The sequence below is a fragment of the Podarcis melisellensis genome, assembly GCF_964234715.1.
Source record: "Podarcis melisellensis genome assembly, chromosome: 6".
NCBI classification, from domain to species: Eukaryota; Metazoa; Chordata; class Lepidosauria; order Squamata; family Lacertidae; genus Podarcis; species Podarcis melisellensis.
The window spans coordinates 60,525,884-60,541,079 of NC_138538.1; the positions used below are offsets into that span (position 1 = coordinate 60,525,884).

A 15,196-nucleotide genomic window follows, 5' to 3' on the forward strand; every position below is an offset into this window, starting at 1 on the left:
TATTGAGGACTCCCCACCCCCTTATATATTATTGTTGGGCAAATAACCATGATAGGGCATGAACTAACTTGTCTCTTTCTCCACAGCATGCTCCCCCTTCTCCTGAAGGATGGCCTGCTCCTGCCATATATTGTGACAACACTGGCCTTTCTCACAGTGTGTGCAACTTCTTTCTCAATATTTGAAAATACTTCTGAAGACGATATGCAGCTAAAGCTTTTCCCCACTTCCATTAGACGATGCATGCCATGGTTCAGAACATTCGCTAAGGTTATTAGGAGTTCAGTAAGTAACTCTAACAAAAACCTTGTCTTTTGTGCACTGATTTGTCTAAGGGGTAGATGCTTTCCTCTTGTTTATGTGTTTTAAACATAAGCTACTGTATAGCTGCCAAGGTCCCCAGTCACACCGCTGCCATGATTCCCACCGTGTGCAGATGCTGCTGGTGAAGAAAATTGCTGGAACATTTTAAGCAGTTATCAGGGGCAGCATCTGACACTTTTAGTGTGGCATGAAGAAGCTCCAGCATGCCTTGGATTGCACTTAAAAACAACAACCCTGCAGTTTGGCTATTATGTTCAAACCAACCAACTGTGGTTAACGTTGAAACAATCATTAAGAAAAGTGGAGAGGGAAGGATGTGAGTAGGAAGTTTGATCCAGCTCATGTGGGCTTGTTCACCTCACACTAAACTATGGTTAGGTTCAGCATCCTAATATGGACGACATGACCATGTTTGCATCAACCCTGGCAATTGGTACATAAGATGTCATGTTGGAGACACATTGTATTTTCTGAAATATCTTCCATAAGGATGATGAAAACAGAGCACCTAAGCAATGAAACGACTTATTGGACATTGTAAATCAGTGATAACCAGTGTACCTTTTCTCTCTCCTTTCAGTTCCTTGTCTCAATAACTCTGATGGGCATCCTGACTTTAATGAGTGCTACATTGGATCCTCCACAAAGGCTACCAGATTTATTTCCTCTAGCTGTCTCTGCTGTATCCTGCTTGCACTTTCTATTCTTCTTGCTATATTTTAATGTCATTGCAATATGGGAATCAAGAGATAGCCGAAATCAGAAAAAAACCAATTAGGTCAAAGTGCCAACCCGCAAAACTAATGACTAAAGCGAGGGGGAACCTTTTAATATTTTCATAGAACTATGTCTTAAATCATATGTAATGTGAGGTATAAATTGCTTTCTTATTTTATGTATTTGCTGGGGAAAGCCACACAAAAATGTTTACATGTCAATTTGTGCTGTTTCAGGAATGTGAATAGCCATTATTAAGAGAGGTTTGAAATGGACTCTTTGTCCTCTGTATGCAATAAAAGGGAAACATCATACTTGATTATTTGTTGAAGATTGAAAGCTACTGGTACCTTGAAAACAATTAAGTAATATTTTGGCCACCTTTACTGGCTTATTTTGAATAAAATTTCCAAATTAATTTAATAGTATGAGTTTCAGTTTAATGCACTTCAAATGAAATGTGTTGGGGATGCAGAACCATATTTTACGGCGTATCTTGTCTGTTGCTACTAAATGCTGTCTCTTCTAGCCTATTTGATTACATACATTAAGCTGCCTTGTACAATATTTCACTATTCTCTATGATATGCTTAAAATCATCAAGGCCACTGAACTAATATTCATGACTCAGTGTCATGGTTCATGCTTCCATGACAGTCTTATTTCAGTATTAACCTTTATACTAGCTAAAAGTTCATAACAAGAGTTCCAAGGCGCTGTTGTGGCCAACATTATTTTTAATGTACATCAACATGCAAACCTCCCAGCGATATGCAAATTTTATAACCAAAATAGCATTTTTAGTCTATATGGATTCTAATTCTATAATTCTAATGCAGCAGATCTCTAAGAACTCAAATTGTGCGAAGTCCTTTTTCTGTAGCACTCTCTTGTAATAGTCTTGATATTTAATAGCCTGCAATTCAAATATTGTTGGGTTTTTAAAAATGAAGTTATTGCACTAATTCAACTCCATTTGGAATTCTTTGGTGCTTCATGGTTGTTTCCATGCCATCTGCCTGCACTGACAAAAGTATACGTGGCGTATAAAGAATTAGACCAATTTCTAGCAGCCACTTACGAAGACTTGACATTTCTGCTGTATTTGACACATATTTATCATGGACATGAACAATTAGTTCATTGTTCCTAGCCAAAGTCTTACATTCAATACACATTGACTTTGAGTATTCATTTTAAATACAAAATTCAACTACCCTCTGATTTAATTTGATTTGTTGCCATATTTTAGCACCTTATTCAACAAGACACTATGCACTTATCACATGCTTCTATTGCATGTCAGCTCCACCCAAATTTATTCCTTTCTGTTGTTCTGAAAACATGTACAGCAATAAGACAAAGCCCTACATATTTGTACTACATATTTCTGATACAGATTTTCAGTTTGCAAGTACATGGTTTGGTTTGCTGCCATACAAAATGCAACATAATCTGAATGTAGCTCTTTACAAAGCTCAAGCTGCCTAGTATCTTGTGCCAGGAAGCCAAAATTCTGCATGCACAGTTACAATCTATTATGCAAACAAATGCTAATGATGTCCTTCCCCTCTATTTTTCTAATGGCCCTGCTATGCTCTATGAAAATGAACAGAAGCTGAGAGCATAGGTTCAATCATGGGGACTTGAAATTAAAACGTGCTGGAATGTGAAGGTTATTAAAAGTAAAGTTGCCACAGAGCAGTAATACATAATTTATTGTATTAAAGGGAATGATATCTCACACCAATGAAACTTGTATTTTTCCTACACCAAGTGAGCCTTCGAAGTCTCAAGTATACAAACCCGTATACACTTTCAAACGGTATCCTTTAAAGTTTTGTGTATCAATCCATCAAAGGTCCAGTGTGCTGAAAGAAACTGCATGCATAAAATGTTTGTTTAGTTCCTGTCAGTCTATATCAAGCACTCCAGGTTCCCAATATTGGATCAAAGATTATACCAAACAGATGGTTGGCTCTGTCAGCCTGGATGGTGCAATTGCCTCTCTTTTGGGTGTGCCCCAAATCCAGCCAAACTTCCTTCACTGTTGACCATCTGTTGCATGGCTTGTTGCTCAGATATATGTGCAAAGAAACCCACTGGTGTGTGCAATTTCCCCTGGAGTGGAGGCCCAGCATTCCTATGCAATTTGGATATATTTATTGTGAACTGAAGAGGATAGCATGTGCTGAATGTGCAGCCTTGTCACACATAGTAATGAAAGTTAAATCCTAAGCAGGGAGTTGGATTCAGAGATGCCTTGCACCAGCGGGAACTGGTGTGTCAGGATAGTTGGCAGAACCTCCCCACTTCATCGCAACAGTTCCCATGCTATCCTCTAGGATTCTCAGGGCTATGTAAGGGGAATTGCTGGGTGATGTTTCATGGACCAAGTAGGAAATCTCAATTTTCCAAACTGTTGTCTGGTTCCAACCCAATGTTTTATTGAATGATGACATTAACAATAGTCTGTTTCTACCCCATTCTTAAAGCTATTAGTGTGGTAGGAGAGCTGATTTCCCCCCCCCCCCAAATCTGGCAACCAATGTACTCCTTTGGTTTCAGATAATACATGAGTCTAAAAAGCCCAGGACACAATTTTTACGGCCCTGATACTGATTTACCAGAAGTAATGCATGTAACATTAACTCTGCATGTGTATACTCGGTTCTGACCAAACTAAGCCTCCACATATGAAAGGGCTATCTTATCTATGGATCACTTCCACATTTCCCTTATTAAATACTACCAAGCTTAACTTTACTCCTTTCTCATAGCAGTTATTCCTCCCAAGAGGCATAGGTACCGCAACCACTGGAGAGCCAATTCAAAGTATGGGGCAATGTGGGCCTAGTGCCAGCCTCACCTCCCTCGGGTCTAGAGCCGCAGATGGGGAAAAGCGGGCATATTCAGTCTCTAGAGTGCTATCAGAGTGCTATCAGCAACTGAACTGCTCCAAAATGAGGATTGTGTGGGTTTTCATTTACTTCATTAATTTGTAAAAAAGGTAAAGTAAAGGACCCCTGACAGTTAAGTCCAGTCGTGAACGACTCTGGCGTTGCGATGTTCATCTCGCTTTACTGGCCGAGGGAGCTGACATTTGCCCACAGACAGTTTTTCCGGGTCATGTGGCCAGGATGACTAAGCAGCTTCTGGCGAAACCAGAGCAGCACACAGAAACGCCGTTTACCTTCCCGCCAGAGCGGTACCTATTTATCTACTTGCACTTTGACGTGCTTTCGAACTGCTAGGTTGGCAGGAGCAGGGACCGAGCAACGGGAGCTCACCCCGTCACGGGGATTCGAACCACCGACCTTCTGATTGGCAAGCCCTAGGCTCTGGTTTAGACCACAGCACTACCCGCATCCCAAATACAGTTTGGTAAAATATTTCTAAGATGTTGAAGCACTGCAAAAATCACTCAGGGAAGGAGAGTGTGAAACAGTCGCTCTTGCTGACAGAGCACTGATCTCACATTTCCATTAGCCATTTCTTCTGCTTGTAGTCATCAGAAGCCTGGAGCAAGTATTCCCCAGCATAGAAAAACATTAGTTTTATGTGTATCTCTTTTCTTTGTCCTTCAGATGGCCTTCAAGGGTGATAAAGTGCGAGTTATCTGATCTACCTTATGTAGAACTAGGAAATGGTTCTTAACAGACCCAGCTGTTTCTGAAAAGAGTACAAGTGGCTGAGAAGCAGTACTTTAATAGCCTTAGGCTGCAATTCTGAAAAAGCCTACAAGGGAGCAAGTCCCAAGGAAATCAGTAGAACTTACTTGTAAGTAAACATGCTTGGGACCGAGTTATGATGTAGCAAACAAATGAAGAGGCAGCAGTGATGTTGCCCCAATAAAGTCCCTCAAACTGTGTAAGTGAAACTGTCTAGCAATTGCATCTTGAGAAGAAAAAGTCCCTCAACCTTTTCCTACTTAAAAGCATATGCATATATTTGAAGTAACTAGCACTGATAGCAGTGAAATACCTTGAATTGAAACCCGTACTCTTTACACTGAAATGTCTAAGCAAATCACTTTTTTAAAACAATTTGTCAACACCAAATTTATCCTTCAAAAGTTTTATTCTATAAAAAGAATTGTGACCCAATTATAGTTGACAACTTCAGTTTTGAAATTGGTACATGCCGAACGACTTATTACTGTCTGCTTGGTTGCAAAAAGCTGCTTGCATGGGCAGAAGGCACTTACATTCCACACTGGGAGCAAGGGCTCCACAATTTCTACCTGTTTGTCTCCCACCCCTTCTGCAGCTCCCAAACCTGTTGTATAGGGTCTTCTAACTTTCAAGAGCGGCTTTTGGGGGATCAGAAGGGGACCCAGTGCAAAGCAAGAAGGAAAACCTCCCCATGTAGTGTCTTCAAACCATCATAAAGGGTATATATACAGAAGAGATGAGCAAGCACATTCTTAAGGCTCCACCCTTTGCTTACACTCAAAATGGTGAAGCTGGCATTTCAGTGTTTGTCATCTGAGAAGGTACATGCCTCAGCTTCACCACCACCTAAATTTCCATTAAAAATAATCTTTATGTTAAATAGTTATTAAAGATGTACTTGGCCCTCTAAACATTCCAGCATAGTTACCATTTATTTTGACTGAAACGTGATATCATTTGTGGATCTCAGTACATGCTAGGATAGGTTTTACTGATTCCTGTCCCTGCAGGTACTATTGCAAAGAAACATTAATCTCTATGGTGTTGCTTTTTAATGATTTTGCAGCATAAGTTCAGGCACCACAAAGCAGAAGAACATACTGATAGCTTTGCTAGCAGTGCAAAACTAAAGTTATGTGGTGCTTTTGTAAACCAAAGTAACTAAAAAGGCATTGCAAATGTTGCATGTGAGGCACATAAGGTTTTGCTAGCGAAACGATGGTAGCGAGCCAAAGATAGATGGAAAATTGCTTGCTTTTGGGTGTGCTGATAAGTTGCATAAACAATGCCCCGCATGTTGGCAAGCAGTTTTCATTGTTTGTGGTCAAACTGGCACTCCTTCAGAGAAAGCATGGAGCATATCATTACTGTGAAATTTACAGTTTGTTTGAAGGCCTGGGAAATAGTGTCCATCCTTAAGCACAGCTCTTCTTCCCAAAACATGAGGGGAAAGCTCACAGAGGCATTTTACCCAAGGTAGGGCAAGCATAGGGGCCTGGTGCAGAAATTCAGCTTGTGCCATTACCCATTTGCATAAAAGAGCTATGGAGAAGTGTATTATTTACATTGAGATTATCTGGTTGTGCAGATTGTAAAGTTTAAATTAGACGCAAGAAACTGTATCTAGATGTGCACCTGCCTAGTGCACTGAGCAATCCTTAGCTGGTATTTGCTGGGGAGATAGATTTACAGGCGTTTCTTTTCAACCTTTTAAGTAGGATCAGGCAGTTGTAGAATCTTGCAGCCAAGCAGAACATATTCTTCAGATATGGCCTGTGTAGGTTAAAAAATGATTAAAATAAACGACAATTTTGGCATCCATGTTGCCCTTTGAACACACTATTTGTGGTTTAGCTCTAGCTTTCCTGTGTATATACAGAACACCTAGAAAACAAAATACCCCACTTCCTTGAGAGCATCCTGGATGTTAAAATACAAATGCTTCCCAGTATTATTTTAGTTCACAATTTAACACGGGGCAACTTCATGTGTCAGCTTAATATTTCAAGGGACATATATAATGACAAACCCCAAATACATTGATCTGGTTGCTATTACCAAGAGCCAGTTTAGAAAGCTTCAACCTACAAAGGATTTGTTTCCTGAAAGTAGGGTTATAAAGGATTAGAAGTATAAACTTAGACATATTACATAGCATCCTTGGGTTTGAATATGTTCTCTGTTTTGTGACTACCTTTCAGCAAACTCCTGTTTCTTTCCTAGCTGCTCTGGAATAACGGGAGGTGATTTTTCTAATTAAGAGACATGCAAGAGCTTTGCCTTTTGTGTAACTGGCAGTTCATCAACTCATTATGCCAGCTGTGTTGGCTACAATTTTGGCTTCCATCGACCAAGTCTTAAGACTTCAGCTTGCTTTCCTGGCATGAGCATCCTACAGGGTGGTGTCCATTAGCAAGCATTGAAAGGAGACTGTGCATGCCCTCAATGTGCATGTAGCACCTCAGGAGCCGGGTGGGGAGGGGAAATGCTACACATAAGCACGTTACTTTTAGATGCTTGTAACAGATGCTAGAGAGTCTATTGCTGTGCTTGCTATGTTTGGAGCCTCCTTGGTGCATTTTATGCCATGGAGCAAGAAGCCATATTAATGCACTGCTTTTCAGATTCTTGCCGCCTGCCATAGCGCCAACGTTTCCCTTGGAGGAGCATGGCTGCTACTGCAAACCTGCACGGTCACCTAAACAGTGTTGCAGGAGTGGCAACTCCTGGATCTTTCTGCAAGTCACCTCCATTCACCTGGAGGTACATGTCATAGGTCCAATCAGAGGGATGTGATTCTAAACTGATAGATCTTTCAACAGCTGGGTTCTTCTGCTCGCTGTATCTTGCAGAAAGACACTCTACTCTCTCAAGGCTCACTGTACTTTTGAAATTATGAACCAAGAAGACTGGTGGGTGTACGAGATGGCTTTGGAGAGAGGACTCTAGATCAGGGCTTCCAGAACTTGGGTCTCCAGCTGTTTTTTGACTAAAATTCCCATTATCCCTGACTACTGGTCCTGCTAGCTAGGGATGATGGGAGTTGTAGTCCAAAAACAGCTGGAGACCCATGTTTGGGAAACCCTGATCGAAATGGTTAGTGGGCCAAGGTTAGCAGCAGTTTAGGAAATGAGGGTTAGAACTTAGAGAAGGCGAGAAACAGGAATAAGGGGGTAGAGGAGAAGGCCAGAAACAGGAATCTGAGGGGGAGAAAGCTGGAAGGGCAACGAAAGAGCTGCCTGTCTGGCGAGAGGTGAGGATTTATATTCTGATTTCAAAAGAACAGCCACATCTTTGTCTACAGGCAAAATTGCCATCCTATCATGATAGTATGAAACCATTGATTAAAATAATTGAGCAATCATTAATTAAAATGCCATTTGGTAAAAGATATCCTGCAATCAACTTCTTTTTTTCAAAGGGAGTTCTGTAACAGCACAATTCATTGCACGCATATTCAGAAGTAAGCCTTACTAACTTCAGTGGAGTTTATTTCCATCTTCTAGATTATTTGAGGCATGATGGTGTCTTTTGTACTGTGGCAAGAACAAAGCTGCCATGTCTGTTCCCTCAGCAAAAAAATTGTGGTGCTTTGCAGCAATAAAAATAGCAGCATCTGTAGCATACCATACAGCTAAGTATTTACTGTCCAATACCAGAATTTGCTGCAGTACTGCCAATATGGCAGTTGATGCTCAGAACCCAAGTCCCTTTTTTGCACTGTGTGTGTATAACAATGCAAACAGCACCAGGGATGCACAAGGGATGGCTTATGTTTGCTACACTGAGATTGGGTCACCTGAGATTGAGCAGGAGTCCTTGTTTTATCAGTGACTGACATTAAGAACTGCTAACAATTCTTTTTTCAAAACTTCTCATTCAGCTAATAATATAATGAAGGTGTTTGGAAGAGATGGCATCCTATCAGACACAACACTGGCCATGTGGAATGGGTAAAGGACCAGGTACTACTAGCTACAAAAAACAAATTTAAATGCAGCTAATGTAGTTCTTACCACATGTGTGAAAAACTGCAGATTTTATAAAAAGCGACAATCTGTAGGAGTCTGTAAACTCAGAAACAAGAGCCATACATTTTGATGGGCTTGTCATTTCCTTGACAAACATTTTCTAGCTTTGATTAGGGTTCTTGGCTGACATATTGGACAGGCTCAATGAACTTAATGTTTGCCTGCAAGGCAAGACCTGGAATATCTTCATTATGTTTCAGAAAGGATGGCATTCTTCTAAAAATTATGCTATGGAATAGCTCTGTGCAGCAAGATAATTTAATTTTGTTTGTCTGGGGACTTGTGTCCTAACCACACATGCCTTGTCTACTTTAAGTCGAGGAACAGGCTCTTGCTGCCCCCCACAACCCATCCTCTGGGCCACATGTTGCATACAATGCTGGAATGAAAAGGTCTACAGGAGGAAAGTTCAGTACTGTATATGCAGACCCAGCTGATGCAATAGTTTTTCCTGCTCAAATAGTTGGGGAAAGAGTAGATCACACAAATCAGACCTACTCAATTTAAATGGTGCATTAAACACCATTTTGTCACATGCAGCTTATGAATGTGGGGTGGCCCTTGGAGGAGGGCGTGGTGTTCATGTCCCACTGCACATAACTGCATGTTTTAAAATGAGCTGGGCTTTGGAAATGCCAGTACTCGAAAGTGAGAAACTTGTTTCATCTCGTGATTCAGCACACATATTCCTGGAGAAAAAAATGGCAATTAAAACAGCATGATTTTAGTAGAGCTTCAGAGTAAAGTTTGCCTTTGCGCAAGGGAACCTCGTCAAAGTTGGAAGTCATCCTATTTTGAGCAATTGTAAAATTACATCTCATGAGCTCTCAAGTAAACTAGAATTTCCTGAGCTAGCAAGAAACAAAAATGGTTCAAATACTTGCTAAGTTTGCTTTGATGCCGTGCCAAAAATAGAACGCATTTCATGTGGTATCATCCCAGCAAATATTTCTTTGGATGAATGAAAACACAAACAAAAAACTGTTTTGGAAAACATTCTGACATATAAACTTACACATGTGTGCTAAGTAATGCCTTTTGAAAGACATTATGACTGAACTAGCCCAGCATATTGATTAATACACATTTTGGGAATTAAAGAATCATCAGTTTGCAGAGAAAATATTAATAATTAACTCTCAGAGTCATTTACATTCAAATTAAGTGAACACCAGTGAAAATAGTTCCCCCCCATTAATCAAGGGGTGCTAGAAATTAAGTCCCACAAATCTACCATTCCTCAAAAAGCTTCCAATAAACACATATATTTTAACTGTACTTTCAATTACAGACTTCAATCCTGTCTCTTAAACATGAAGATCTGCTCACCTCAGTTGATGAGGGACTTAAGGTACTCAAAGCTGTTGGCAGGTTGGAGATAGTCTGTAAAACAAAGAACATTTTTTCCACATAACAAGAAAACCAATACAATTATATGTTGCAGTTTATAATTACAGTATAGAAAATGAAAAATCTAACATAGTCACTGGACACAATCTAAAATGTAGTCGGGCCCACTGTTTTCATTGGGATGCATTCATCTTGTGGAACACAAATTGCTTTTAAACACAAGTTAATACAAATGTTGAAGATTCTATTTTAACAATAGGGACAAAAACAGAGGCTTACCCAAAAGGTTTCGGTGGGTTGTTAGAACTTCAAGCTCTTAGGATTTGGCAAGCTAAAAACTGAGGTAAGAAAGAACTCCAAGCCTACCACCAACTCAATCTTCTGCTGACCATCAGGAAGCCACTTTTGTCAGGTATGTTGCTAGGTCAGCCTTACCCCAACGTGTTGCTCAACAGATGTTCTGGACGACAACCCCTATAATCCCCAGCTAGTACAGGCCACAATCAGAGATCATGAGAGCTTACAAGGTCCAAGGCATTTGAAGGACATAAGATTGGGAGGACTTGATGCTTGCTACTTTAACAGCCCTGTGGCTGAGGCCCATGACACAAGCTAATTTATATGTATAGGTATCCCTGGAGATTGCTTCTTGGGAGAAAAGCAATGACAAACCTAGACAGCATCTTAAAAAGCAGAGACATCACCTTGCCAACAAAGGCCCGTATAGTTAAAGCTATGGTTTTCCCAGTAGTGATGTATGGAAGTGAGAGCTGGACCATAAAGAAGGCTGAAGAATTGATGCTTTTGAATTATGGTGCTGGAGGAGACTCTTGAGAGTCCCATGGACTGCAAGAAGATCAAACCTATCCACTCTTAAGGAAATCAGCCCTGAGTGCTCACGGGAAGGACAGATCCTGAAGCTGAGGCTCCAATACTTTGGCCACCTCATTAGAAGAGAGGAGTCCCTGGAAAAGACCCTGATGTTGGGAAAGATTGAGGGCACAAGGAGAAGGGGACGACAGAGGATGAGATAGTTTGACTGTGTTCTCGAAGCTACTAACATGAGTTTGACCAAGCTGCGGGAGGCAGTGGAAGACAGGAGTGCCTGGCGTGCTCCGGTCCATGGGGTCACGAAGACACAACTAAGCAACAACATCCCTGGAGAATGAAGATGGTAGTACTGGGGAACACTACTTTGCTTATGGGATGTGCCCACGGCAAAGTCAGTGATATTATTTTTTTATATATATATATATATATATATATATATATATATATATATATATATATATATATATATTGTGTGTGTGTGTAGGAACAAGCAGGAGATCTGAGACTCACCATCATAGGTCCAGTCTTGTCTATGTCTTATCCTGTGTTTATTGTAACAATATCAGGCCCCACAGTGGGCTTCTTACCATTCCATTTTGCCCTTTCTCCAACAATGCAACAAGTTAGTCAAGATACTGGCTTTCCCAGGGTCTTACAGAGTGTTCAATGGTCAGTGGGGATTTGGAGTTACATAGGAAGCTCCTTATACCAAGTCAGACTGTTGGTCCATCTAAGTAAGTGTTGTAAATACTGTCCAGCAGCCAGGACTCTCGCCCAGCTCCAGCTGCAGATGCCAGGGATTCAGCCTGGGACCCTGGCCATGCTATGGATGCCCTCTTACCACTGAGCTACAGCCCTTCTTACAGATTCTGGTCACTGCACCACAGGGGCTCCGAGCTGAATCAGAATCAACTGTGACGCTGTGTAGAGACCTTAATCAACTTTGCCATTCAACTTCAAGAGACCTGCCCAGGTCAAGGGGCGTTACACAAGTCTTTCTAGAGAACCACCCTAATCTGCTTGTGCAAAGTGGGGGAGAATCTTCTGTTCCTCTACCCATCCACCAGCACAGTGAAAGGTCAAGATCTAGTTGAAAGTTTACTCTCTTTTATGCATGTGTGTGCAAGTTTAAATGCTTTAAACCATGAACAGCTTTAAAGTGGAGAGGGAGAGAGGAAAAAATGGCCACCTGTCTGGTGATATAAAACCAATCTTCTCTTAAATGTGCCAGAATAATTTTTCTCCACCTCAACTACAGTTAAAACCTTCAGTCTATTCATTACTGTCCTTTTATAGTATTTTTATTTAATAAAACCTATTAAGACTACCATACAAATCTCTTTACTTATGCTTTTATCTTTTAACTGATCAATTTTTATATTGCTGACATCCCCTCTTCACCATTTGCTCATTTAAAAATTCATAGTACATGAGCTATGTCTCTGGAGAAAATGTCTATAAAATTTGTTACAGCTGGCAAATGTGTATGAGTCAGTGATAGCACATGACTAAATGCTTCACAGAAAATAAAACTTGTTTCTGTAGTAAGCAGAACTGTTTAAATGTTATTTATTTTTATGTTTCAAAGAAAATATATTGTGAAGTGCTGCATTGATTTAATACGCAACAGTGTCTGTGTACACGCTGTATAAGGAAAATTTATGAAACCTTTGCACAACTCCTTTAATTGAATTTTCCAAATCTCTCACCACACACAAATAATCAATATCTTCTGCAGAGAAAACCAGTCAGAATTATTGCAGTCTTTCTTTTCAATTTTGTTGTCATCAGCACATACAGAGCACCTGGATATTTGTAATGTCTGGATAGCAAGTTATTTACACCTCTTAAAATGTAATTGCTATTAAGTGACTCCAAACCAATGCACCTTTCCTTTTTTATTATTTAACATAACTATTGTACGTCTCAAAGAAGACATATTTAGGAGTATTTATAGTAATATACGAATTACTATACATAACACTTATACAATTAATAGTTTTCATTTCACCGGATATCTAATGTCAGGGTTTGGTTTTTTTGTAAAAAGCATTGTAGGAAGAGATCTGCAAGAAAAACACGTTGTAAAAGTAATGCATCAAAGTTCATGTACAATGGCTGAATGGTAGACCTTCATATAAGGAATGCAGTTTGACAGGTCAGTGAATGTTTGTGCACATCTGTATGGTTGGTTGTGTATATATATCTGAGCTTTATAGTCATATGTCTCATATGCATTTCTATGTCTGCCACCAAAGTTAATAGCTTAATATTTCATCTACATAGCATAGGATAGTAAATAATTGGAGAAGTTTGTAGTTTGCCTCCCAAGTATCTATCACACTTGTAGCTCCGGCCTGTGATGCTAAACATACCAAAAGCTGTATTTTAAAATTCACACCCTAATTACAGCCACATATTAACATAAGTGTCTTTGGGGAAACAAAGCATTTTTTTTGTTGAGATGAGAAAAAGATCTAATCGTGCAGTATTTGTAGGTCAAATGAATAACTGAGTTCTGACCATTTTTCTTCACAATAAGTAGTATCTCTCTACTAGACAGATTAAAGTCTCACCTGAAGCAAAAACACCCCACAAAAATCAATACAGCCAAAACTTTGTCTCTTACAAAATAATCTCAAGAGTGGCACAGCCTTCGAGGCAACCAAGGCTGCAATCTTACACACACTTGTCTGCGAGTAAGTCCAGGGTGCCAGCAGTATAATGGGTCCAATGCACTCTATGTGGATTAGGCCTTATGCCCCCTCCTGCAAAAGAGGACACAAATTGGTTTAAGCTTTGTATCCTATTTTGCAGTTTGGTTGGGCAACCCCAAAACAAATTAGGGTCACACAAGTAATAAAATGTTTGACAGACTGAATGTGAACAGGTAGAGCTTTTTTCCATACCAGAAAAGGCTTCACCTGTTGAATTTTGACGTGCCACACAGCTGTTAAAGACAGCTCTCTGGAAGAGGAGTGGACACAAAGCCTGAGGCTTGCTCAAGGTTATCCCCATCACAACAAACCACAGTTTATCATGTCATCATAACACAGCCAGTATAAGACAAATCCCTCTGTTCTTCACAAAAGAGCACCTAAAAAGTGCAAGGGATGAGGTAGTAACTAACAGGACTAAAACACTTATTAGCTCTGTTCACTGTTTTAAATGTCAGGCAATATCTTCCCAATTCATCCCACAATTTTTTTCCGTTGAAAATCTTTTGTTCCTTTTTTAATCTTCTGGGACAACTGGACTGGAAGCAAGTCACTACATGGTTGTAGCAGCCTGGACACCCCCCCCCCAAACTGTAGACTCAGATACAGTCCGCTAGCCTTCATTTGCCTACCTCTGATCTACACTGGGTGATGATGGGAAACTGGACAAGCTGGACCAAATCAGGTTGGAAGCAGTACATCAAAGCTGTGTAACAGAGAACAGCACTTTTTAAAGCCTGCAGAACTTTGGTGCTTTGTCTTGCATTGAACAAAAACATTTGTAAACAAATCTTTCAATCCTGGTTGATTGGGGAAGAGTTGAGTAAAAAGTCTCTTTTAGATCTAGCATTTACTGAAACCCTCCCTAAGAACCAGCAGGATAAAGGTTCGTTTTGTTTGTATTCACTCCCACAAAATGCTAAAACTGTTAAAAAGTTCCCCTTTGAAATATGCAGAGTGCAACCTACACACACATAAAGCATGCTTTGGACAGCAGCAACATGACTAGATTTCATCTCCTGGCAGCTGCTCTCAAGTTTGCTTACATTCTCTTCAAAAAACATTTTGTTTACTGTAAATGCTAGTCATGGGCAAACAATGGGGCCATTTTTTATGTTGCTAATGCAGAATGATATACTAAGATCTACATAATGCTGCCCATTGACAAAGGAATGTTCTGAATTAAGTTGTTTTAAGTAGAGGCTGTTTATGTAAAGTAAATAAATTTCATGCCTTACCATGTGATGATAATGTGACATTCCATCTGTATCAAGCCAAAGAATAGTCATAGGTTTCATGTCCTGAGCGTAACTAATTAAAAATAATTATGGAAAACCACATCCAAAAGTAAAAAAGCTAAATAAAGAAGACAGTCTTTCTCCAGCCTTTATTTTCATTAGGACAGCAGAAGGGATCAAAGTTCCCATTCAAGAAATATTTATTATATTGTTAACATGCTAAAAGTGCGTCATTTTGACCCATATGATTTCAGAGTCATACTAAATTTTCACTGCTTGGGTCATTAGTGTTACAAATGGAAGAAACATTATGA

The 15,196-nt window shown here is 39.9% G+C and overlaps 2 protein-coding genes across 2 annotated transcripts in view; one reads left to right on the forward strand and one right to left on the reverse strand.

The window, feature by feature from the left end:
* Positions 1 to 1,464, forward strand: part of ALG6 (ALG6 alpha-1,3-glucosyltransferase) — a 28,537-nt gene extending 27,073 nt beyond the window's left edge. The window contains exons 14-15 of the mRNA XM_081915912.1: positions 87 to 285; positions 905 to 1,464. Coding sequence (XP_081772038.1) covers positions 87 to 285; positions 905 to 1,102 — 397 coding nt within the window. The 3' untranslated portion in view covers positions 1,103 to 1,464. The remainder of the gene's footprint in view (positions 1 to 86; positions 286 to 904) is intronic.
* A 1,263-nt stretch (positions 1,465 to 2,727) lies between these two features.
* The window catches only part of ITGB3BP (integrin subunit beta 3 binding protein), a 90,387-nt gene continuing 77,918 nt past the window's right edge, over positions 2,728 to 15,196 (reverse strand). The window contains 3 exon segments of the mRNA XM_081915892.1: positions 2,728 to 6,488; positions 10,076 to 10,129; positions 14,883 to 14,908. Coding sequence (XP_081772018.1) covers positions 6,426 to 6,488; positions 10,076 to 10,129; positions 14,883 to 14,908 — 143 coding nt within the window. The 3' untranslated portion in view covers positions 2,728 to 6,425.